Source organism: Carassius auratus, chromosome 22 (genome assembly GCF_003368295.1).
Source record: "Carassius auratus strain Wakin chromosome 22, ASM336829v1, whole genome shotgun sequence".
Classification (NCBI taxonomy): domain Eukaryota; kingdom Metazoa; phylum Chordata; class Actinopteri; order Cypriniformes; family Cyprinidae; genus Carassius; species Carassius auratus.
In genome coordinates this window covers 17,060,830-17,087,252 of record NC_039264.1, presented here as the reverse complement: position 1 = coordinate 17,087,252, position 26,423 = coordinate 17,060,830, and the positions used below count along the sequence as shown (strand labels likewise).

At 39.7% G+C, this 26,423-nt stretch overlaps 1 protein-coding gene across 1 annotated transcript; it reads right to left on the bottom strand.

The window, feature by feature from the left end:
* Positions 1 to 21,459: 21,459 nt before the first annotated feature.
* On the bottom strand, positions 21,460 to 22,083 carry LOC113040511 (protein LDOC1-like). The gene has a single exon (XM_026198835.1). The coding sequence runs from the start codon at positions 22,081 to 22,083 to the stop codon at positions 21,460 to 21,462; it is 624 nt and encodes a 207-aa protein (XP_026054620.1).
* Positions 22,084 to 26,423: the final 4,340 nt, after the last annotated feature.

Sequence of the window (26,423 nt, the reverse complement as noted above, 5' to 3'; positions counted from 1 at the left end):
AAATTTGGATATAAACTGGGATCTCACTTATTTATTTGCCTACATTGTTTTTTTTTTGTTTTTTTTTTTGTCTGTGTGTTTGTGTCTCTGTGTACTGGAAGCTTATGTCACTAAAACAAATTCCTTGTATGCGCAAGCATACTTGGCAATAAAGCTCTTAAGCTCTAAAAAATAATAATAATAAAATTAAAAAAAAAATATATATATATATATAATATATATTTATAATAAATAAAAAAGAGATTTACAAATTGGCAAATAAATAAGTGTATAAACAATTGTGCTATAAATGATAATGGAATAGGATTGAGTGAGATGCAGGAATGTTCTAGGATGGAGAGTTAACAAATAAATACAAGGATATGGCACGTTTATAAGCATAAGTAGGGAACATTTAACTGTTCATGAGGTAGATTGCCCGGGGGAAGAAACTGCTCTTGTGCCTTGCTGTTCCGGTGTTTGCGGCTCTGAGGCGCCGGCCAGATGGCAAAAGTTCAAAGATGGGGTGACTTGGATGTGAGGGATCCAGAGTGATTTTCTGAGCCCTTTTCCTCACTCTGGATGTATACAGTTCTTGAAGGGTGGGCAGGGGAGCACCAATAATCCTTTCAGCAGTCCGAACAGTTCTCTGTAGTCTTCTGATGTCTGATTTTGTTGCTGAACCAAACCAGACAGTTATTGAAGTACAGAGGACAGACTCAATGACGGCCGAGTAGAACTGTTTCAGCAGCTCCTGTGGCAGGTTAAACTTCCTCAGCTGGTGAAGGAAGTACAACCTTTGCTGGGCCTTTTTAACAATGGAGTCAATGTGATTGTCCCACTTCAGGTCCTGAGAGATGGTGGTTCCCAGGAATCTGAATGACTCCACTGCAGTCACAGTGCTGTTCAAGATGGTGAGTGGGAAAGTGCAGGTGGGTTTCTCCTAAAGTCCACGATCATCTCCACTGTTTTGAGCGTGTTCAGCTCCAGGTTGTTAAGACTGCACCAGACAGCCAGCTGCTCAACCTCTTGTCTGTAAGCAGACTCATCACCGTCCTGGATAAGGCCGATGACTGTAGTGTCGTCTGCAAACTTTAGGAGCTTGACAGAGGGGTCTTTAGAGGTGCAGTCGTTGGTGTACAGGGAGAAAAGCAGAGGGGAGAGAACACATCCCTGAGGGGCACCAGTGTTGGTGGAGCAGCTGTTTGATGTGAATTTCCCCAGTCTCACTAACTGTTGCCTATCTGTCAGAAAGCTGGTGATCCACTGACAGATAGAGCTAGGAACAGAGAGCTGGGTCAGTTTGGTCTGAAGGGCTGTTGGGATGATGGTGTTGAATGCTGAACTAAAGTCCACAAATAGGATCCTCACATAAGTCCCTGTTTTGTCCAGATGTTGCAGGATGAAGTGCAATCCCATGTTGATTGCATCATCCATGGACCTGTTTGATCGGTAAGCAAACTGGAGGGGGTACAGTAAGGGTCCAGTGATGTCTTTCAGATAAGCCAGAACCAGTTTTTCAAACGACTTCATGACGACAGACGTTAGAGCCACAGGTCTGTAGTCGTTAAGTTCTGCTATCTTGGGTTTCTTTGGGATGGGGATGATGGTGGAGCGTTTGAAGCAGGAAGGCACTTCACACAACTCCAGGGATCTGTTGTAGATCTGTCAAAAGATGGGGGCCAGCTGGTCAGCACAGATTTTCAGACAGGCTGGTGTAACACCATCTGGGCCTGGTGCTTTTCTTCTTTTGTTCTGGTGCACATCATCTTCACAGATTTGAAGAGCAGGACTTGTGGAGGGTGGGATTGCAAGATGTGTTAATGATTGTGTAGGGAGATGGTCAGAATGGGTGTTGGGGGTTTCAAATCTGCAATAAAACTCATTCAGGTCGTTAGCAAGTCGTTGATTAGCCTCAGTGCAAGGGGATGGTGTCTTTGTTGCAACATTAATAATAATAATAATAATAATGATGATAATAATAACAATAAATGTTAGAAAATAAGATTGTTAAAAGGATTTCTGAAGGATTGTGTGACTGGAGTAATAATGCAACAAATTCAGTTTAAAAAAAAAAAAAATTAATTGACATTCAGCCAAGTATGGTGACCCATACTCAGAATTTGTGCTCTGCATTTAACCCATCCGAAATGCAAACACACAGAGCAGTGAACACACACACACACACACACACACACACACACTGTGAGCACACACCCGGAGCAGTGGGCAGCCATTTATGCTGCGACGCCCAGGGAGCAGTTGGGGGTTCGATGCCTTGCTCAAGGGCACCTAAGTCGTGGTATTGAAGGTGGAGAGAGAGCTGTTCATGCACTCCCCCCACCCACAATTCCGTCCGGCCCGAGACTAGAACTCACAACCCTTCAATTGGGAGTCCAACCCTCTAACCATTAGGCCACGACTTCCCCCTCGCCTCGATAGCAGACATCTGTAGAGCTGCCGGCTGGGTGACACCTAACACGTTTCCAAGATTCTATAATCTCCGTGTAGAGCCTGTGTCCTCTCGCGTACTTGCCTCAGATGGCCTGTAATGCTGGACCGGCTTGGTGTCAATCACGCTTGCTGCGCCATTCCCCCCCATGGACCGGGTACGTGTGCCTAAGTGCTTCTCAGTTCAGTTTCCCTCTTGGCGAAACTTGTTAAAGCTCTGCCTAAGCCCTGTCCTGTCTTCCGCCCCAACTGGTGTAGGGGGACTTGCTGGCTTTTGCAGGGCACTGGAGGGGGTCAGCAATAGTGGCGTTTTCCATACGGATCCCTGATTTCGTCAGTCACTGATGTAATGTTGAATGTGACTGACTGAAAGGGAACGTCTCGGTTACGTATGTAACCCTCGTTCCCTAAAGGCACAAAGTCTCGGCTCCTCAGCTAAAAATACCCGCGCTGTGGGACAGGGTGCACGATGCAAATCTCGCACGCCAATATTCATTGGTTCATTTTGTTAACACTCAAAGGCGATTCGTCTCTCTAGCGAGATCCCTGATTTTGTCAGTCACTGACGTAATGTCTCCGTTCCTTCCTTCAGGGAACGAGGGTTACATACGTAACCGAGACATTACATACATAACTCAGACATTCTCAATAAGTAACTTAATTATTCAAATTGCTAATTAGGCTACATCTTAAAATCCCTTTAAACCTTAATAGAAATTAAACTCTTTATTCTTTAATTTTGAGTCAAACATAGAATAGTTAAGCCTTTTAGCTTTAAAACAACTATAATATTAAAATATATATATATATAAAACACATGTAAACTTCTTTGGTTAATAAATAGAAATACTCTGAAAAACAACATATCTGAATAAACTAAAAAACTTAAGAAAAGTTGAACAATACATTTCAGTTTAGCAAGATGTTCAAGAAAAGCACAACTAGTAAAATCCATACAGGTTTATGTAAAAATAACAATAAATGAATGCAGGTAAGAATTAATTACATGATCTTCTTTGCTGAATAAAGCCGTGTCAGATCACACTGTTCTTCTGAAGTAAATTCCTCATAGCAGGACATTCAAAAACTGTTAGAAAAAAAAAATTTAATCTATTTTTTGCATTTTTTTGTAGATGAGGGTGTTTGCACACAGGGTACTGCATATAATGAGGTCAGATACGGGAAAGAGTATACCTTGCTTTAGTTTTATACAGATTACATGATCAGAGAATATTCATTTTCGATTTGAATTCATTCATTTAAAATTAATTTTATCATAAAATTTAAGCTTTCAATAGACATATTTCTCATGTCTCCATGTCAAATATTTTGTGACATGTAGAGTTTGTGACGTGTAGAAAGTTGCTCACGGAGACCTAGACGACATAAAGTTCACCCTGTATTGTTTATTTTGCAAAAGCACAATGTTTTGTTGTTATTGTCAGTGTACACAAATAAAAGTAAGTTGATTTTATTATCTTTTGTATCTAGATTTAGTATTCTGTATCTGAGTATTTAAGGTTTCTCTGTGAATCAGGAAAAACTGAAAGTGAATGCACTGGCGCTGAGGGATAAAGACACTTTTAAAGATAATTTTATCTTTAGATGGTAAATTTAGATTTCAAATTCAATACTGATTTTAGAACTGTTGAATGTAAGGCAAGTACTTTATAAGTAACTGTAATTAAATTACCTAAAAATGAGCAGTAATTCCTTACTTTACTTTTTCAGAGGATAATTTAATTACAGAAACGTGATACAGTTTCAGAGCTTTAGTTGAGTTTCTAAATATTATTTCAATGCCTGATGTTAAAGGGTTATTTTTTATGTCAAATTATAATTTGGTCATCATTTACTCACTCTCACTCTTTCCTGTCTTTCCTGACTTGCTTACTTCTGTGGAACAAAATTTTGGAAATAAAACAGTTTCAGTTCCCATTGACTGATTTGTACTGACCAAATATTCAAATCAACAGGAACTGAAACTCTTTTCTTACCGACATCCTCCTAAATATATTCTTTTAGAACTCCACTGAAGAAATGCTGTCATCATTTTCTGACATTCATGTTATTACAAACTTGCATGAGTGAGTTTAAGATTGTGTAAACTAACCTGATTATTTTTAAGCCCGAGACACACTGCTCGATTTTAGCAATCCTATAAGACCACTGCAGACCGCACACACTACAATAAGATTGGTTCCAAAATGTGATAAACGGCATTAAAAAAAGTCATGTAAACCAACAAATCTATGTGAAGTAACTATAAATAAGTTATCTGTTTTATTTGTCCATTTCCAATATTGATAATTTAAGGAACATTTATGTTGGATAAAAAGTGAGTTACATCAGTTACTAACTCAACATGTAAATGCAGTATATCACAGATAAATGACAGAGGAGACTGACTCTTGTCTGGATGTTACAGGGACAGATGAGACACACGTGTGTTTATCTGCTGAAGAGAGACTGATGAAGGAATGCTGCCTTTAAAGGATTACACAACAGAAATAAATGAAACATTTTAAATCTTAAGTTGTAGTTTATTTTAATTAGTGTAATTTTAAACAACTATTACAGCACTTTTCTTATTCTTGATTTCTGTGCATTTGCTGCAGATCTTTTGTGGTGGAGCAGGACCTGCAAGGAAAGGTGAAAAAAAGGGAAAAACCTGAAACAAAAGAATAATGACTTTTTGTATTGTGTTTGTGTATTTTTGTAGGATATGAAAGTGTCCGCAGACTGGTGTGTGCACTGAGGATGGAGAAGACCACAGCAGCATCCTGGAAATGGTCCAGTGACATGGATAAGACGCTCCATCACTCCAGCTCTTATGGTCTCATCTGAGCCGGGCGTTACTGTGGTCTCTTCATTCTCAGTGACCCCCGAACCAGCGAGAGCATCTAGAGAAAGACCAAAAGACACTGAGAATTTGATTTTGCTAAAGTTTGTTCTGCTGCTTTCTGTTTATACAATGAAGGCTGACTTTCAGAAGCTTCAAAAGGATCATCATCAAAAAATGTCATGGAGCGTTTATCTGAGGTGATTGACAGTGCTCTTATTACAGGGGCATACAAACCCTGAATCAACCTGGAGAAAAAAAGACTTGCTCAAGGACACACTGGTGGTTTTGAACCAGCAACCTTCTGCTCACCACTTCAGGGGTTTAGCCCACTACAGAAGTAATAAACCAATGCATGTACTTGTAAACAATGCATGTGCTCATGGTGTGCAGGCAAACAATTGTTTGGAGCAGACACAGCAGTCAGATTGTCCTGCACGTGTTCTTCTGCTCTCGCTTCAAGGTTGTGTGGTTCAGAGAGCCGTCATCAAGGTTTTCTTCATCCTGTTGCTCAACGACATCCCCGTTGAGAAGAGTGAGATTGTGAAGTGCAGCAGAACTGTATCAGCTGTGTTCAGATGGCAGGAGGATGTTGGGTTCACCATCTGTAAATACATGATTGTTAGAATAATAAGTTTGAATGAAGCTTTGTTTCATCTGTTGTTGACTTGTATATGTATTTATTGTGATGCTAACTTTTATACATTATTTTAATAATTTAGACAGTTTTCTTGTTGTTGTCAGTAAATAAAATATAAATATTTTATCCATTCATTGCTTGACTGAAAATTGATGTATTCACATCGACTGCATTTGTTCAACTATTGTCTATCTATGTTTAGCTATGTCACAACAAAAAATACATTTAGCTTCTTTTACTAAAATGACATGGCATGGCAAAACATGGCAAAGATGAATGCACTTTTGGAAGTAGAATGTGAATTTCTGTATTGTGATGTGATATTGTTCTTGTTCTTGATAATGATGACTTTTTCTTTTATTGTTGTAATTCATTTATAGCAAACAAGATGACCTGTTGAATTCATTTTTGGGAGTGATGACTGATTAATGTAATTTTAATTTTACTATGTTGTGTATTTTCATCAGTTTCAATATGAAAAATAAATTTCATATTGATTCAATGGATTAATTGCATTTTGAAAAAGAGAAAATTAAAATAAAACTATCATGGATTTATTGCATTTTATATATATATATATATTTATAAATCTTTGAAAATCACAATCTGAATTAGAATTTTTTTATGTTATTATAAACTAAAGATGCTATGTGAAAGTTTGAAACAGAAAATAGCGGTTTTCATATTGCCACTTTCTTGGTGAAAGATGAAAATGAAAACATTTTTTTTACTCAAATTAATCCAAATGGATTTATAGCGTTTTGGAACCAAACTCTTCATATATTTTATATTTTATATTTTGGAGGATGTCGGTAACAAAAGAGTTTCAGTTCCTGTTGACTTGATGAACATTTGGTCAGCACAAATGCAAGTAAATGGGAACTGAAACAGTTTTATTACCAAAATTCTAGGAAGCAAGTAAGATTTGGAAAGCATGAAAGTGAGTGTGAGTAAATGATGACCAAATTGGATTGGGAAACCCCCTTCTAATGAACAGGATTGACTACTTTAGTAATTTCCATGAGTTCAAATCTTAATGTTTATGCATATAATCATATTCTAGGTAATTGTGTGCCTCTAAATTTATAGCAACAGTTTAGACAGGACCCCCTTTTTTTTTTCTTTTTCTTTTTTTGCATGACAAGGCCTCTGTGTATAAGGAAAGGATTCAAAATGCAGACCTTGAGCCAAAAACTTACTCCAAACACCAATAACTTGTACATACACTATATGGACGAAAGTATTGGGATGCCCCCTTCCTTAGAACAGAATAAGGGACTTTCAGAACTGTGGCAACAAAGATAGAAACAATTCATGTATTTAAAATTTTTATTTTCATCTCTGTTGCAACAGTTTTGGAAGTGTCTAAAATTACTTACAAAATTACTTATAAATCATTGGTGTTTGGTGATGAGTTTTTGGCTCAAGGTCTGCATTTAAAGTCACAGCAGAGGTGTTCAACTGGGATTAGGACTTTTATATTAATTAATTAATTATTTATTTATTTATTTTTTACCTTGCTTTATACACAGAGACAACAAGTCACTGGTTCTAGTCAATGCTTGTGTTTAAACCAGCCATGCCGTGGCATATTTAAGAAGTGTCACAGAAGCGGCTCTCTGGTCTGCTCTGCTTTTTGTGAGTTAGCACCCTGTGAAGGATGGAAGAAAACCTCATCGCAGCTGTAAAGCCTTGTTCAGACTGTCAGCCCAAATCTGAATTTGTGCATACTATACTACTGCTAGTCAACTTCGCATATTCCGGCATATGATTTACCTTCAACATTGAAATATGGTTGAAATTATGTCAGTTGTTGTTTCAACATTGAAATAATGTTTAATGCTAAATGGTTGAAAAAAGTTTACAAAAACACTTATATATCAACAATTTTTTTTTTTTTTTACAATATCTTTATTGAATAAATGTAATGTCTTCAACAACATAACATTATTATTACGATCATTATTTTATTAGCATTTTACAATATTTTGATCATGAAACCTATTCTAAAATCGAAAGGTATATGTTAAAATACAATGTCATCATTATTAACAGCAATACATTTAAATACATTTCACAATGTTGCCTTGTTGAAAAAATTAATATTGGTTGTTTTAAGTTATTGCTTTGATCATGATTGAAATTGTGGACCTCTTATGTTTATGTTTATTTTTTGTCCTGTTTTCATTGTGTTTCCAGTTCACCTGTTCCCTGTTGACCTAGTTTTACTTTAACTCCTAATTGTCATTTCATTGATTAATTAACTCATTAGTTCTCCTTCAAATACTCTCAGTTCTCCCTTAGTCTTTGTCTGTTCACCGTCATGTTTAGTTGCTCTTTGATTTATCTGTCTCCTTATTATTCTCCCAATTTGATGTTGGAATTAAAATATATTGTGCTGGATTACTCCTGTGTCATGTGCCTAGGTCCTAAGAGCACAAACCTGTGACAGATGAACGGACCTAGGAACAAGATGGATTGTGCTAAATAAATATAAATATAACTTCATGAATACAAAAATATATAGGCTATATTAGGGAGTGGAAATGGCCTATAAGTACTGCTCTGTAGCCATCTGCTAGTGGTCATTTAATATCTTTTTTTTTTTAAATAAGTGTTTGCTTTCCTACATTATAAAACTTCTAGTTTTTTTTTGGAGGAAACCTTTTAAGGATGAACAAATATCATCACATTAAAAACTTTCAAATTCGGTAATACTTAAAGCATTGAAGTGCTAGGAAAAGTTGTGTGAAGCATTTAAAATCACTCGAAAACATTAGACCATTTCTGCCACAACTTGTCCCTGTAGTTTATTCTTAAATCCATGGTCAGTGGTGGAGATTTTGTGTTTATTGAACAATGTTTTTCCTGATTTCCACATCAGTGGCATTTGTTCTGATATCTATAGCTTTAACAGAATTCTTGCCTGAATTTGAATTCTTCTCACAAGATTTCACATAGATGTTGATTCTGTGGTGAATTCGACTGCTTTCTTCACTGTATCATCAAGCGCTGTGTATAACGTTGTTGCGGCTCTGGCTCGAGCAGATAAAACGGTCTGCCCATCCCGACCATAAAGCGTGGATTCGTTATTCTGCATTCGGTTTGTTTATCCAGTGTAGCTCTTGTAAATTGTTCCTGATGAGAACACAAGGCCTTTCTTTGACTGAATGCGCATTGCGATGACATCACGGGAGGCTTTTAAGCCCAAATTCTGCTGAACATTTGTAACAATTCCGGAAATGTGCAACCTTTTGCGAAAATTGCAGAGTTTGCTTGATTTTGTGAAAAAATTCTGCGACTGCAAAATTGCGAAATCCTGGAGGGACTGGTAAATATACTATGTATAAATTTTAACCTATACATAAGCTAAGCTAAAAAAAAAAAAAACAGACTACATGAATGCTTCACATAATACTATTCTTATAGAGAAACGAACCTAATGTCAGATTTTGACTTTAAATACTATATGTAAATGTTAAGCTCTTGTAAATTGTTCCTGATGAGAACACAAGGCCTTTCTTTGACTGAATGTGCATTGCGATGACGTCACGGGAGGCTTTTAAGCCCAAATTCTGCTGAACATTTGTGACAATTCCGAAAATGTGCAACCTTTTGCGAAATTTGCAGACTTTGCTTGATTTTGCGAAAAAATTCAGCGATTGCAAAATTGCGAAATCCTGGAGGGACTGGTAAATATACTATGTATAAATTTTAACCTATACATAAGCTAAGCTAAAAAAAAATACAGACTACACGAATGCTTCACATAATACTATTCTTATAGAGAAACGAACCTAATGTCAGATTTTGACTTTAAATACTATATGTAAATTTTAACCTATGCATAAACAAAACAAAAAAACTATACAAAACCTACAAATAAAAACTACAATACACATACTAACCTTCAGATTTGAATATCAATATACTACATCTAAATGTTTACTTATACACAGACCGAAAGGGAAAAAATATATAGGCTATACAAATGCTTCCCATAATACTGTACATGTCCAAAGAGAAACACTGTAAATATAGCAGCCGGCTGAGAAATAGTGCAGGTTGATTTGAAGTGCAAGAACATGTAAACACATGAGTCTTTTATGGTATTATGTACACACATCAGTGTGTGTAAGAAGTTTCTAGTGCGCATAAGGGAGAATTTATTAAAAAAAATAAAAAATAGACCCAGTACCATCTTCCTGATGGTAGGAGCTGGAAGAGACTGTGGGAGAAATGGGTGGGGTCCTTCACGATACTGATGGTTTTGTTGGAGCATTGTGTGAAGAAAATGTCCAGGATGGAGGGGAGAGTGGCATCGATGATCTTTGCAGCTGTATTCACTGTCCACTGGAGGGTCTTGCGGTCTGCTGCACTAAAGTTCCCGTACCAGACAGTGATGCAGCTGGTCAGCACACTCTATATGGTTCCTCTGTAGAAAGCGGTCAGGATGGGTGGAAGGAGATTTGCTCTTTTCAGACGGTGGAGAAAGTGTCGGCGCTGTGGTGCCGTTTTGAAGAGTAACAAGGTGTTGATGGTCCAGGTGAGATCCTCTGTGATATGCACCCCCAAGAATTACTCCAAGAACTCTCCACAGTCTAACTGTTGATGGTCAGTTGGGGGTGGTCAACAGAGTTTTTCCTGAAGTCCATCACAACCTCCTTTGTCCTCTCCACATCGAGGGACAGGTTGTGCCACTTCCTCCATGTATTAAGTTTAATTGCTGTTGCTGATGAGACCTACCAGAGTTGTGTCATCTGCAAACTTGATGATGAGCTCAGTATGGTAATGCTTGAGGTGTTGTGGCCGACTCGGACTGACTGAGGTCTTCCAGTTAGAAAGTCCAGGATCCAAGTCCAGGACAAGTATGTTGGGGAGGCTGGTTTTTATGTTGTGCATGACTAACCTTTTTAAGCCTTTCATCATGATTGGGGTCAGTGCTATGGAATGATAGTGGTATAAACAGGACATGGTCAATTTCTTTGGTACTGGTATGTTTAGGTTTTGTCCTGTTTCCAGTTCATCTGTTCCCCATTGACCTTGTTTTACATTAGTTTGGTTCCAAAATGCGATAAACACTATTTAAAAAAAAAAGCTAAGTTTCTACCAAATCAGTATAGTATCTGATCGGTATTGAAAAGTGAAATTTTTAATTTTACACAAAATGCGGTACCCGCCGAGTTATTAGGTCATGTTTTCTCCCTTTTTTCCCAAACCATGGCAAACGCTAGTCTCCTTTCTCTGCCCAATGCAATATATCCGCTTAACCAATCACAGCACACCATTCCACGCACACTAGACAGAAATGTTGCTTTGAATACACCCAGCATCCTAGTTTTTCTCATCTACTTTGTACTTTCTGATCAACAAACAAGGGCTTCACAATAAATCTCATCAGTAAAGCCATTTCTGTGATTAATAGTACTGGTAAATCTTCGTCACATGCTTTCAGATGGAGCAGAATTTAATAAACCGAGCTGAAGATCACAGACAACTACACAATATCGCCTTCATTAAATGAATCCCGTCTGATTATAAAAGTTTGGACCCACTTTATATTAAAGCTCCAATATGGAGGAATTTTGTAATAAAATTTCCAAAAATTATTTGCACAGTATGATATATTTCCTCCAGTTGTGTACTTACAATATCTCAAAAGTCTCCAAAGATTTTTTATTTCAGAGAAATTCCGATTTTAAATAACTGGCCGTCCCGGAAAAGAAATGTCTCCTCTCAGTGACGCAATGTCCGCTCTATACTTTGTTTCCGGTGTAAACCATGTGATGTTTCACCACACCGGCATATCATATGGTCAAATGCGGAAGTGGTGGTTATGTTATGCGGCCGCGCGTATGGTTTGGTTGTCGTTGTTATGGATCACGATTACTCTCTGCCGAGTATTGAAGTGCCAGTAAAACGTAAGCGTCCATATTCGGATACACGCAGACTGTGTGACAAACGGAGGAATAAAACCAGGATAAATATCGGCCAGGCATTTACAAGATGGAGAGAGCTGCGCGAAAATCTTGGACTTGACAGAGACTCTGCTCTCGCGAGTGTATTGATAGACAGGTAAGTTAAGCAAATCAATTATTTATTTTGTTATTGTACAAGTAACGTAATAGTTACAGTTAAGATGATTTTAATAGATATGAATTACACCACATGCCTGTACATTGACATTGTCACTCGGAGCGAGTTCAAGGAGTGTCAGAGAGGACCCGGGAGAGAGGGGTATTACATAAAATAATACGATCAGATATACAGGTAATACAAAAACGAATAAATTACCTCATCTGTGATCATGATTCGTTTATCCAATTTAGATACATTGCTATGGTGAAAACGCATTAAAAACGACATCTCCCATCGTCACCTGCTTCATAGCGTCATCAAGCATCGCCTTTGTTATTGTTTGAAATGCGCCCTCTTGCGGTCAATTACAAAAATCCCATATTGCAGCTTTAAGTGGCCTTAACTACTATCTACTTACATTTTAATTAATAATTTTGTACAATGTACTTATTGTGTACATACATGTTTTTACATTGTACTTATATCTAAAAAAACTACATGTAATTACATCTGTTTTTAATTTCTGTAATTACATTTATAATTACACTGTTGACCCATACTTTACACCTTAACCCACCCTTAAACTTACCCATACCTCCAACCCTCTCCTTAACATTACCCCTATCCCACCTCAATAGCAGCAAAAGTGTTTTACAATACAATATGAACACAATAAGTACATTGTACTTATTTTTTTTATGTAAGTACATAGTAGTTAAGGCCACCTAATATAAAGTGGGACCAAAAGTTTTATTGTGTAACTTGTCAGTGTTCGTGTTTTTATTAATGCCATTTATGTTTTTGTTAATACAGTTTATAGCACGTTTGGAAGCTGAATGTAAAGGTGAATGTCATTTTGGAATTTCTGTGTTGTAATGTGATATTGTTCTTATTCATGATGAGATTTTCTTTTATTGTTGTAATTCATTTATAGCAAACAAGATGACCTGATGAATTCATTTTTGGAGTGAGGACTGATTAATGTATTTTTTTTTAGTCCAGTCCCTGTATATTATATTAGTATTGATCAAGTTCAAAGGTTGTCATGTGGATCAACTTGCTATCTTGTGTATTTTCAACAGTTCCATTTCACAAGTTCACGCTGACATATAATTAGCTGAGTTATGGTATGCGTATTTGGCGTGCTGTCCGGGGAAGGGCTCTGAGCTAGGGAATGGCCCGAACCTAGAGTACCCCCCTTCCCCGTTTAATTATAAAGTGAACTCGAAGTGAGGAGATGGGGTGGAGGAGGGATGCTGATTAACCGTCATTTGATAGAGGTAAATCAGCAATATTTATACTGTGGGATTGATTACTAGATTGTGGTCCACCTGTGTTGATTAGGCTAAGTATCTGACGCCCTCCTCCCGAACATTGTTAACGAGAACATCATTATGAAAAATAACTTTTATATTGATTCAATGGATTTATTGAATTTTTGGGGATTTTATTTTTTATTTTTTTTTATAATAAACCTTTGAAAATCTAAATCTGAATTTGAACTTATGTTATTATAACTTAAAGATGCTATGTGAAAGTTTGAAACAGAAAATAGTGGTTTTCATTTTGCCACTTTCTTGGTAAAGAAAACACATTTTTACTCAAATTAATCAAAATAAATGTATAGCGTTCTGGAACAAAATGCTTCATATATTTTATTACCTCATAATACCTCAAAAATAAATCTTGTCGTTAAGAAGAGAGTTTCAGTTACTGTTTACTTGAATTGAACATTTGGTCAGCACAAATGCAAGTTAATGGGAACTGAAACAGTTATATCACCAAAATTCTAGTAAGCAAGTTAGGTTTGGAAAGACATGAGAGTGAGAGTGAGTGTGAGTAAATGATTACCAAATTATCTGAGGGAGAAATAACTCTTTAACATCATGCATCAAAATATACCGTACTAAAATTCTGAAAACTTTAACACATTATATTTCAGCTCAATACTATTTAATTAACAGGTTTAACCAAAAAACTACATACACACACACACGTGCATGTTCCTCTGCATTTACACTTTGATCATTCCCCTTGAAATACACTATATTGCCAAAAGGATTGGGAAACCCCCTTCTAATGAACAGGATTGACTACTTTAGTAATTTCCATGTGTACAAATCTTAATGTTTATGCATATAATAATATTCTAGGTAATTGTGTGCCTCTAAATTTATAGCAACAGTTTAGACAGTTCTGAAGGCGGTGGGGAAACGGTCGGCGGGGCAGGCGCAGTGGGAGCGCGAAGTTGTTGCATCTGTTGGGAGAGCTCGGACACCTGTGCTACCAGCGCCTGGACGGTACGTCCGGTGGAAGAGATGCTCTCCTGCTGCTGATCCATACGAGTTATGCTGTGGTTGATGAACTCGGTGAAAGCCGCTGAACTCGCTGCATCCATGATTCTGGTCAGATCGTTCTGTCACAGAAAAGAAGACTGGATGCAAATGCAAGTTAATATCTCTTTAATGAGCGTATTCACAGTAGAGTCAGATGTGCAGGAGAAGACAAGACAAACTAGCAGCAGGAGAGATGGCAACACAGGGAACTTGATGGGCGATGGTGCTCGTGGTGAGAGGAGTCCGTGAAGTGCCCGTGGCTGAAGTGATGAACGATGTAATCCAGAACGAATATCCAAGGAACAAACAGGCAACAGGAAACTACGACGAGAGATCCAGAGCAGGAACAACTACACAGGGGACAACACAACACCAGGACTCCAAACAACGATCTGACAAACATGAGACGAAAGACAAGGCGTTAATATAGGCCAGATGGAATAAGCCGCAGCAGCCGCTGATCAGTAATCAGCGGCGACGCCCACACAGAACAATCAGGTGAAACATCCCGCAACCTACACACAGACAACAAGGTGACACTATGTATTGTGACGAGTCAGCTGCCTCCTCCCTGATTATCATCGGCACCCCGTCCTAAATCGCCGCCCTTCACCAGGCTCCCGACTGGAGTGGGTGTGTGAGAGGAGGGGCGCTGGACGAGTCAGGGCTGGCAGCGTGTGATGGGGCCAGTGTTAATTTCGTTGACTAAATATTTTCGTCATTATTTTCGTCACGAATATATTTTTGCCGACGAAAACGAAACGAAAACTAAAATAGAAGGCACTGATGGAGACTAAAACTATGACTAAATTGATTGACATTATCGTCAACGAATAAAGGACGAGACGAAAATAGACTGTGACGAAAATCAAATCAGCAGACGGGAGAGATGCGAGGAATGAGCAAAAGAACCGGCAAAACAGAACAGACTGCATGAGAGAAGAGAACCAATCAGAGCCTGACTTATTGAGACGTGAAGCGAAGGTTTTCAGTTTTTATGAGCTCCCGGGAAGTCGGCATTCGAAGAGGTGATAGGGACTTTAAGCAACAGCCTCTGGTGGAACGGCAACGCCATTCTGGCGTTGTATTGCGCCTGCGCGAATTTAACTGCTACTTTGTGACGTTCTAATTTAACGGTCTACTACGGGAGAACAGCTGATTTGCCGGAGTCGCTACAACGTGAGAGGTTAGGTAAATAAATGTTATGTTTTTAGACTTATTTACATCATACAATATTAAAAACTCCTCTTCTGACAAAAGATTGTCATTTAACGCCAAAAGCAATCCTTCTCTTGCTTTTTTAAATTATATATTTTTTCGGATCTCAATAAATGAATTAATGCTGCGTTGCGCTGTTCTGTTTTACCGTTGCTTAGTGACTTTTACGTTCTTGGCTACAGCGGTGTGACGGCAAACTTCCGGTCGCTGTAGCCGTTCCATTCGCAGCTGTTGCTTAAAGTCACTCACTTCACGTTTGACGACGAACAAAACAAAACAAAGTGTAAAGCACGCAGAGCGCTCATTCGTGGCAAGAACACAACCAATTTGAAAAGACATTTACAGACGAGCCACCGGACATTTTCTAATGTAATTTAATAATGTAATTTTACAACGATGTTCTTTTGTTTATTGAGCTAAGCAAAATTGGAATAGTGCAGTGCGTAGATGTTGTAGCATTAAATATTACGAACTGAAAAGTACTGTAAAATAGCCCCTTCTTCAAATTAGATGCGAGCACAATACTAATACGTAATATCATGATAAATACATTTGATTAATACTAATGTTTAGTATATTTTATAATGTTCTACTTGTTGACAATATCACAAATATTTCTATATTAGTCATGTGAAACATGAATGTTCACATCCTATCATTATACATACAAATCTAGCAATATTGTAGTATTTAAAACATACAATATTGCTAGACAAATGAATACCTTATAAAATCTTGTTACTTTTTTTATCCACCTAGCTGCCAACTTATTAAATATTTACTTTAAATGTATGCACTTATTGTTCAGCTCAGCTGTAAGCTTTAAGGTCCTGGACCTAAGGTTATTTTTCTTTTATTGATGGTCAATTGGCAGCTAGTTATTGTTTACATTATCATGACAGTGTTTGTTGCTGCATAAAAGCTTTTGAATCGAAATAAAGACACAGTTGTGTTGAAATAAAGTTGAATTTGTGTTTTATATATTTTGGTTAAGTTTGTTTCCTATACCAGCTGTAAAAAATTGTCTAGTAAATCTGTTATTGATTTTAGTCTTATTTTAGTCGACTAAAATACCAAGCAATTTTAGTCGACTAAAATACCAAGCAATTTTAGTCGACTAAAATAAGACTAAAATTAAAACAAATCAGATGACTAAAACTTGACTAAAACTAAAAAGAATTATAGTCAAAAGACTAAGACTAAAACTAAATTAAAATTTTGTGTCAAAATTAACACTGGATGGGGCACACCTGAAGGAAGTGAAGCCTCATTACCGCCGCTGTTTAAAAGCCCAACGCGCCTCTCCTCAGGAGACCGGTCTCTTCCCCGTGCATGCACACTGGTGTCCTCGTGGGTCCAGGAAGGGTGCGTTGAGGGACTCCCGTGCCACCAAGACGTGAGCTGCCGGACCCGCGATCCGGATGGGAACCGCACCCGTATACACGGCCGACGGGCCAGGATGCCGGGCCGTCCATCCCCTACCAGCGCCGCGGCCAACGAGAGAGACGCGGCCGCTAGGAGAAGCCGCCGCCCCTCGCGCCCCGGACTGAGGAGGGGAGCGCGTGCGGCCGCCGGACTCCGCCCCTTGCCTGGACCCTTCCTCGATGAACACTGCCCGACCCACACAAACCCCGCAGCACGACGAGGACACCAGATTCCCTGTTATTTTGGACACTTTCCCCCCTTGGCCACTTTTATTCCATGTGTTATTTTATGATTTCTGTTAATAAAAGCCTCTCCGAGGCCTGACGCCACGCCCACTGTGTCTGTCTTGTGCTCCTCCCGTGACACTGGTGGAGAATGCGGGCAAGGCGGAGCCTAGACAGCGCAGTTGGGAAACATCTGGTGACGTCACTCCCTCTCGCTTGCAAACGTTCGTGAGAACCCAGACTGGGACGGAGGAAAACTGGGGACAGGCTCCCAGCCACAAAAGGGGTAAGTGACTTCTGTTATTGTCATTTTACCCTGTGGTTGGTTGAGGCTGTCACTTAAACCTGGTTTCTCTGTCCCTGTTCTGGTGCGCTGCGAGAGGGAGGACCGTCCGGAGAGGAAGCCCCGCCCACTCCGACCATTTGGAGCCTGGTTGAGGATGGTAGCACTCCCGTGTGGGCGGCGCCCTGATGACGGGGATGTCGCTTGGGAGGGGGAATGTGACGAGTCAGCTGCCTCCTCCCTGATTATCACCGGCACCCCGTCCTAAATCGCCGCCCTTCACCAGGCTCCCGACTGGAGTGGGTGTGTGAGAGGAGGGGCGCTGGACGAGTCAGGGCTGGCGGTGTGTGATGGGGCACACCTGAAGGAAGTGGAGCCTCATTACCGCCGCTGTTTAAAAGCCCAACGCGCCTCTCCTCAGGAAACCGGTCTCTTCCCCGTGCATGCACACTGGTGTCCTCGTGGGTCCAGGAAGGGTGCGTTGAGGGACTCCCGCGCCACCAAGACGTGAGCTGCCGGACCCGCGATCCGGATGGGAACCGCACCCCTATACACGGCCGTCGGGGCCAGGATGCCGGGCCGTCCATCCCCTACCAGCGCCGCGGCCAACGAGAGAGATGCGGCCGCTAGGAGAAGCCGCCGCCCCTCGCGCCCCGGACCGAGGAGGGGAGCGCGTGCGGCCGCCGGACTCCGCCCCTTGCCTGGACCCTTCCTCGATGAACACTGCCCGACCCACACAAACCCCGCAGCACGACGAGGACACCAGATTCCCTGTTATTTTGGACACTTTCCCCCCTTGGCCACTTTTATTCCCTGTGTTATTTTATGATTTCTGTTAATAAAATCCTCTCCGAGGCCTGACGCCACGCCCACTGTGTCTGTCTTGTGCTCCTCCCGTGACAGTATCAATGAACCGTGACAGTACCCCTCCTCCTAGGAACGCCCCATCGTCACCTGCTTCATAGCGTCATCAAGCATCGCCTTTGTTATTGTTTGAAATGCGCCCTCTTGCGGTCAATTACAAAAATCCCATATTGCAGCTTTAAGTGGCCTTAACTACTATGTACTTACATTTTAATTAATAATTTAGTACAATGTACTTATTGTGTACATACATGTTTTTACATTGTACTTATATCTAAAAAAACTACATGTAATTACATCTGTTTTTAATTTCTGTAATTACATTTATAATTACACTGTTGACCCATACTTTACACCTTAACCCACCCTTAAACTTACCCATACCTCCAACCCTCTCCCTAACATTACCCCTATCCCACCTCAATAGCAGCAAAAGTGTTTTACAATACAATATGAACACAATAAGTACATTGTACTTATTTTTTTTATGTAAGTACATAGTAGTTAAGGCCACCTAATATAAAGTGGGACCAAAAGTTTTATTGTGTAACTTGTCAGTGTTCGTGTTTTTATTAATGCCATTTATGTTTTTGTTAATACAGTTTATAGCACGTTTGGAAGCTGAATGTAAAGGTGAATGTCATTTTGGAATTTCTGTGTTGTAATGTGATATTGTTCTAATTCATGATGAGATTTTCTTTTATTGTTGTAATTCATTTATAGCAAACAAGATGACCTGATGAATTCATTTTTGGAGTGAGGACTGATTAATGTATTTTTTTTAGTCCAGTGCCTGTATATTATATTAGTATTGATCAAGTTCAAAGGTTGTCATGTGGATCAACTTGCTATCTTGTGTATTTTCAACAGTTCCATTTCACAAGTTCACGCTGACATATAATTAGCTGAGTTATGGTATGCGTATTTGGCGTGCTGTCCGGGGAAGGGCTCCGAGCTAGGGAATGGCCTGAACCTAGAGTACCCCCCTTCCCCGTTTAATTATAAAGTGAACTCGAAGTGAGGAGATGGGGTGGAGGAGGGATGCTGATTAACCGTCATTTGATAGAGGTAAATCAGCAATATTTATACTGTGGGATTGATTACTAGATTGTGGTCCACCTGTGTTGATTAGGCTAAGTATCTGACGCCCTCCTCCCGAAAATTGTTAACGAGAACATCATTATGAAAAATAACTTTTATATTGATTCAATGGATTTATTGAATTTTTGGGGATTTTTTTTTTTTTTTTTTTTTTTAAATAAACCTTTGAAAATCTAAATCTGAATTTGAACTTATGTTATTATAACCTAAAGATGCTATGTGAAAGTTTGAAACAGAAAATAGTGGTTTTCATTTTGCCACTTTCTTGGTAAAGAAAACACATTTTTACTCAAATTAATCAAAATAAATGTATAGCGTTCTGGAACAAAATGCTTCATATATTTTATTACCTCATAATACCTCAAAAATAAATCTTGGAGGATGTCGTTAAGAAGAGAGTTTCAGTTACTGTTTACTTGAATTGAACATTTGGTCAGCACAAATGCAAGTTAAAGGGAACTGAAACAGTTATATCACCAAAATTCTAGTAAGCAAGTTAGGTTTGGAAAGACATGAGAGTGAGAGTGAGTGTGAGTAAATGATTACCAAATTATCTGAGGGAGAAATAACTCTTTAACATCATGCATCAAAATATACCGTACTAAAATTCTGAAAACTTTAACACATATTTCAGCTCAATACTATTTAATTAACAGGTTTAACCAAAAAACTACATGCACACACACACGTGCATGTTCCTCTGCATTTACACTTTGATCATTCCCCTTGAAATACACTATATTGCCAAAAGGATTGGGAAACCCCCTTCTAATGAACAGGATTGTCTACTTTAGTAATTTCCATGTTTACAAATCTTAATGTTTATGCATATAATAATATTCTAGGTAATTGTGTGCCTCTAAATTTATAGCAACAGTTTAGACAGTTCTGAAGGCGGTGGGGAAACGGTCGGCGGGGCAGGCGCAGTGGGAGCGCGAAGTTGTTGCATCTGTTGGGAGAGCTCGGACACCTGTGCTACCAGCGCCTGGACGGTAAGTCCGGTGGAAGAGATGCTCTCCTGCTGCTGATCCATACGAGTTATGCTGTGGTTGATGAACTCGGTGAAAGCCGCTGAACTCGCTGCATCCATGATTCTGGTCAGATCGTTCTGTCACGGAAAAGAAGACTGGATGCAAATGCAAGTTAATATCTCTTTAATGAGCGTATTCACAGTAGAGTCAGATGTGCAGGAGAAGACAAGACAAACTAGCAGCAGGAGAGATGGCAACACAGGGAACTTGATGGGCGATGGTGCTTGTGGTGAGAGGGGTCCGTGAAGTGCCCGTGGCTGAAGTGATGAACGATGTAAACCAGAACGAATATCCAAGGAACAAACAGGCAACAGGAAACTACGACGAGAGATCCAGAGCAGGAACAACTACACAGGGGACAACACAACACCAGGACTCCAAACAACGATCTGACAAACATGAGACGAAAGACAAGGCGTTAATATAGGCCAGATGGAATAAGCCGCAGCAGCCGCTGATCAGTAATCAGTGGCGACGCCCACACAGAACAATCAGGTGAAACATCCCGCAACCTACACACAGACAACAAGGTGACACTATGTATCAATGAACCGTGACAGTACCCCTCCTCCTGCAGGTGACGTCGTTGGTGGCCCATCTCAGTCTTACCGGAAGGAGGGTAGATGGTGAGGACTTCTCGGCAGAGATCCCGCCCGATAGTAGCCTCGAGTTTACTATCGGGCCTGGTCTTTTACCGGGCAGTTTCTAATGAGATGTCCAGATGTTCCACAATAGAGACAAAGTCCGAGGGACCTCCGCCGTTCCCTCTCCTGCCGGGAAAGCCGCGCTCTCCCCACCTGCATGGGCTCAGGATCGGACGGTGGACTAACCACATCCACCGGACTGGCTCGAAGACCGCAGCGTCATTCTCCAGCTTCCTCCATAGCCTCCACTCGTCGAAGGTGTGAATCGACACGTAGTGCCAGCTCTACCAGGCCATTAAAAGTCTCAGGTAAGTCCAGAGTGTAGATCTCGCGGTGGATGCGATCAGCCAGCCCATGCAGGAAGACGTCCCACTGCACCTCCTCGTTCCACCGGCACTCCGCCACGAGGGTGCAGAACTCGATGGTATAATCCGCGACTGCGGTTGCCTTGCTTGAGTGCGGTGAGTCTCCGGACGGCCTCCTTGCCCGCCACCTCACGATCGAACACCCTTCTCATCTCGGCAGCGAGTGCCGTGAACGAGGAGCAGCAAGGATCCCGGTTCTCCCAAACCGCCGTTCCCCACAGCGCCGCCTTCCCCGTGAGAAGCGTGAGTACAAATGCCACTCTGGACTCCTCCCTCTCGAACGTATGGGGCTGTAAAGTGAAGTGGAGAGAACACTTGTTGAGGAATGCTGTACAAAAGTCAGGCTCACCCGTATAGGTCTGTGGCACGGGGAGGCGGGGCTCCGAGACGTCCCGTTGTTCTGAAGGCGGTGGGGAAACGGTCGGCGGGGCAGGCGCAGTGGGAGCGCGAAGTTGTTGCATCTGTTGGGAGAGCTCGGACACCTGTGCTACTAGCGCCTGGACGGTGCGTCCGGTGGAAGAGATGCTCTCCTGCTGCTGATCCATACGAGTTATGCTGTGGTTGATGAACTCGGTGAAAGCCGCTGAACTCGCTGCATCCATGATTCTGGTCAGATCGTTCTGTCACAGAAAAGAAGACTGGATGCAAATGCAAGTTAAGATCTCTTTAATGAGCGTATTCACAGTAGAGTCAGATGTGCAGGAGAAGACAAGACAAACTAGCAGCAGGAGAGATGGCAACACAGGGACCTTGATGGGCGATGGTGCTCGTGGTGAGAGGAGTCCGTGAAATGCCCGTGGCTGAAGTGATGAACGATGTAATCCAGAACGAATATCCAAGGAACAAACAGGCAACAGGAAACTACGACGAGAGATCCAGAGCAGGAACAACTACACGGGGGACAACACAACACCAGACAAACATGAGACGAAAGACAAGGCGTTAATGTAGGCCAGATGGAATAAGCCGCAGCTGCCGCTGATCAGTAATCAGCGGCGACGCCCACACAGAACAATCAGGTGATACATCCCGCAACCTACACACAGACAACAAGGTGACACTATGTATCAATGAACCATGACAGACAGGACCTCTTTTCTTTTATTTCTTTTTGCATGAAAAGGCCTCTGTGTATAAGGCAAGGATTAAAAATGCAGGCCTTTAGCCAAAAACTCATCACCAAACACCAATAACTTGTGCATGCAATATATGGACAAAAGTATTGGGATGCACCCTTCTTTAGAACAGAAAAAGGGACTTCCAAAACTGTGGCAGTTTTTTTTTTTTTATAAATAAAAAAAAACGGCATTGTCTTTTACATTTGTTACAGTTACATTTATTTGTTACATTTATATTATTTACTTATTTTATTTATTAGCTTTTGTATGGTATAGTGTATATTGTTATTTAAACTTCATAATGTTTCACTTGATTATACATTTAGTCAGGAATTATAGTTTGGAAAAAGTTTAACTAGTAAAATGTTTACACATAATGTGAAACCTAATACAAGTATATAAATAAATAAATAAATAAAAAGAGACGTAGGGTTTCAAAAACTAACGCAAGAAGCACTTCGGTGATGGTAGGGTGATGGCGGAACGCCACTGAGTGCCTTCAACCCTTCAAACAGCCAAATAACTTTAGATATAAAAATTATGCATTAAAAAGAAACAATGGATAAGGAGGATGACCTGATGGAAAGTCGATTGCCATTTTTATTGTATTGACGTCGGATTTAAGGACTGCCAATCTACTAACAAACATCATGCCTACATGGCCCGCGCTTTTTCATTTGAACGATGTTGCGTTCAGGCCGTACTCCGACAAAATTTGAAGACATTGTCGAGGCTATTCAGACTGTCGTGAGTGAACAATCGGCTTCTTTTACTGAAACATTGCAAGGAGAAATCCGGAATCTACGAACAGAATTGAAGTCTGACATTTCGGAAGGTATTTCCACACTTCGATCAGAACTGTCGGCTCTCTCTATCAGTCGGAACATACTGAAAGAACAGACCAAAGAAATTGATACAAAACTTAAGCAGTGTACTTTAGCAACTAATACACTTCAAAAAGAACAAAAAATACTCACCGAATCTATTGGAGAGTGCCACAGCCAAATTGAAAAACTTACATTGAGGCTGGTGGACCAGGAGGACCGGGCACGGCAAAAAAATATTCGAATCAGTGGATTGAAGGAAGGAGCAGAAGGCAGTAATGTACTGCAGTTTCAACTCATCTCCCGCTATGGATACCTGCTCTCAAGGATAGGCCACTGGATTTGGAATATGGACACAGAATATACAGTGGAAATCATGCTGGCCATCCACGAACTATGATTTTCAAATGTCTGCAATACAGTATGAGAGTGGCGATACTAAAAGAAGCCAGACGGGTGAAACCAATCATGTATGCGGGAAAAGAGATGCGTTTTTTTGTGGATTACAGCAAGCACACGGCACTTAGGAGGAAGGCTTTCGGCGACATACGCAACAGGCTGACAAAATAGGGCATCGCTAACTTTCTACTTCATCCAGCAACACTCAAGGTAACCATTGGAAAAGAAGTCAGGCTGTTCAAATGTGCAGAGGAGGCAGAAAAATTTGCGAACAGCCTCAATCTGGACCACTTGTTGGGCTCGGATGATGGGGCAGTTGGGTCAGAGACGATCAGTTCCCTGCCTCAGGATAATAGTGAATCTGCCAAATAGGCTGATACCTTTTCCTTTTTCTCCTTTGTTTATTAATATTATTTTGGACTGGATGATAAAAGATGTTCCAAATGAAGTAGTCCGTAGGTTTGAAAGTTAACAAAGATAAGTGGGTTTAAATACTATTTTTAGATTGATGCAGATAAATGACCTTAATGTATGAACAGCCTACTTTCTTTCATCAATTTAATAAGCAAGCATAATTGTTGATGTTTTATTTATCTATATATATATATATACACATTTTTTTTCTCTATTTCTTTATTTTTTTTTTCTCTCTCTTATTTAAGTTTTGGTAGCTGTAAGAAGGGGAAATAGGTGCTCACAGGAGCACAACTCTGCATCCTCTAAACATGGAAGATAATATAGATAGAGGGAGGGGGAGGGGATTGGGTGATCTACTGGGAAGTTGGCCTGGCAAGTATATTGATATTTTACACAGCTTTTAGGCACAAATATAGTGGTGGTCTTTGATTACAGTTAAATGTTTTACATTTCCTTTTGATTCTAATGACTAATCTTTCTGTAATATCATGGAATGTACAAGGTTTGAACAGGATGACTAAGAGAACTGCCTGTTTGGAGTACATAGACAGTAAACATTGATATAGCACTGATTCAGGAATCACATCTTACAAAGGAGTCTGTGAACAGTTTTAGTAATGCCAAATATGAAGTTGTAGCTTCATCTTCAGCAGATGATAAAACAAAAGGTGTGCTAGTTGTAATCAGACGCTCATTAAATATAAACATTATTGATACGGGCAATGATATGGAAGGTAAGATTGCTTATATTAAAGCAGATATTTCTAATCTGAAAGTTGTTTTTGTCAGTGCCTATGCTCCAGCTAACTATGATTATTTGTCTATTATTAAATAATTTGAGTATTATTTATTTATTGGAGCTGATATGAATACTATAATAAATCCTATGTTGGATAAATCAAATCCTTTAGCAAGCAGTTCCCAGTTATCCTGTTCCAAGGCAACAATGTATGTTGGATCTTAATCTGTCAGATTTATGGAGATTCTATAATCCAGTGGCCAAAGAGTATACTTTTTTTCTAATAGACATAAATCATATTCAAGTATAGATTATATTTTAGTTTCTAAGACATTTTGCCAAAAAGTAAAAAAAGTTGATATTATTGTAGCTTCACTGTCTGATCATCATGCAATTAAAGCAAATTTTCTATTACCATATACCAAACAAAAAGCACCCCTTTGGAGGTTTAATACCACTTTAATATCAAATAACGAATTTTGTTTTCAATTCAAATCAAAATTAAGTGAATTTCTTTCTTTCAATAAGAACTCAGTGGAAGATTTCAGGTTTATTTGGGAGGCCACTAAAGGGTTTATAAAAGATAATGTCACATCATTTGCTTCCTTTCAAAATCGCTCTCGTCAGCAACGAATTGTTGAGTTGGAAAAACAGTTGGCATCTATGGAAAGAGCACAACAGAACTCCTTTACCTCTTTACGTGAGCTTAATTCATTATTTAGAGAAAAAGCTGAGTTTCTAATTCAAAAATCCAGAGAACATCATTACTTTAATGGTAGCAGGCCCTCACATCAGTTAGCCCTTCGACTTCGCTCTAACGAACGGCGGGCTTGCATTTCTGCAATACAATCTTCAGATGGAAATATAGTAACTACTCCAACAGAAATTAATGCAACCCTCGTTTGTTTTTATAAAAATCTTTATAAATATGATATGATGTTCAATAAAGAGAGATTTCAGAATTTCCTTACCAATATAAATATAAGGAAACTATCTGAAACAGAAGCAGTCAATTGAAAATATTTCCTTAGAAGAATTATGGGATTCAGTACAAGAAATTAAGTTGGGAAAATCTCCTAAACCAGACGGTATTCCCATTGAGATTTATAATACTTTTTGGACTGAACTGGGTCCCATGCTTTTGGAAATGATAAATACATCTACAGTATTAGAAGAGGATATTTTTTTAAGACAAACAAATATAGCATTAATATCTCTACTTCTCAAAAAATATAAAGATCCAATGTTTTGTGCTAGTTATCGTCCTATATCATTAATTAATGTTGATATGAAGATAAATGCCAAAGTATTAGCGCGCTGTCTAAATCAACATCTTGAGAATCTTATTCGTTGGGATCAAACAGGCTTTGTGAAGGGCCGTTTTAGTTCAGACAATATGAGAAGATTATTGCACATCCTCTATTTCACCTCTAAGTCCTCAGATT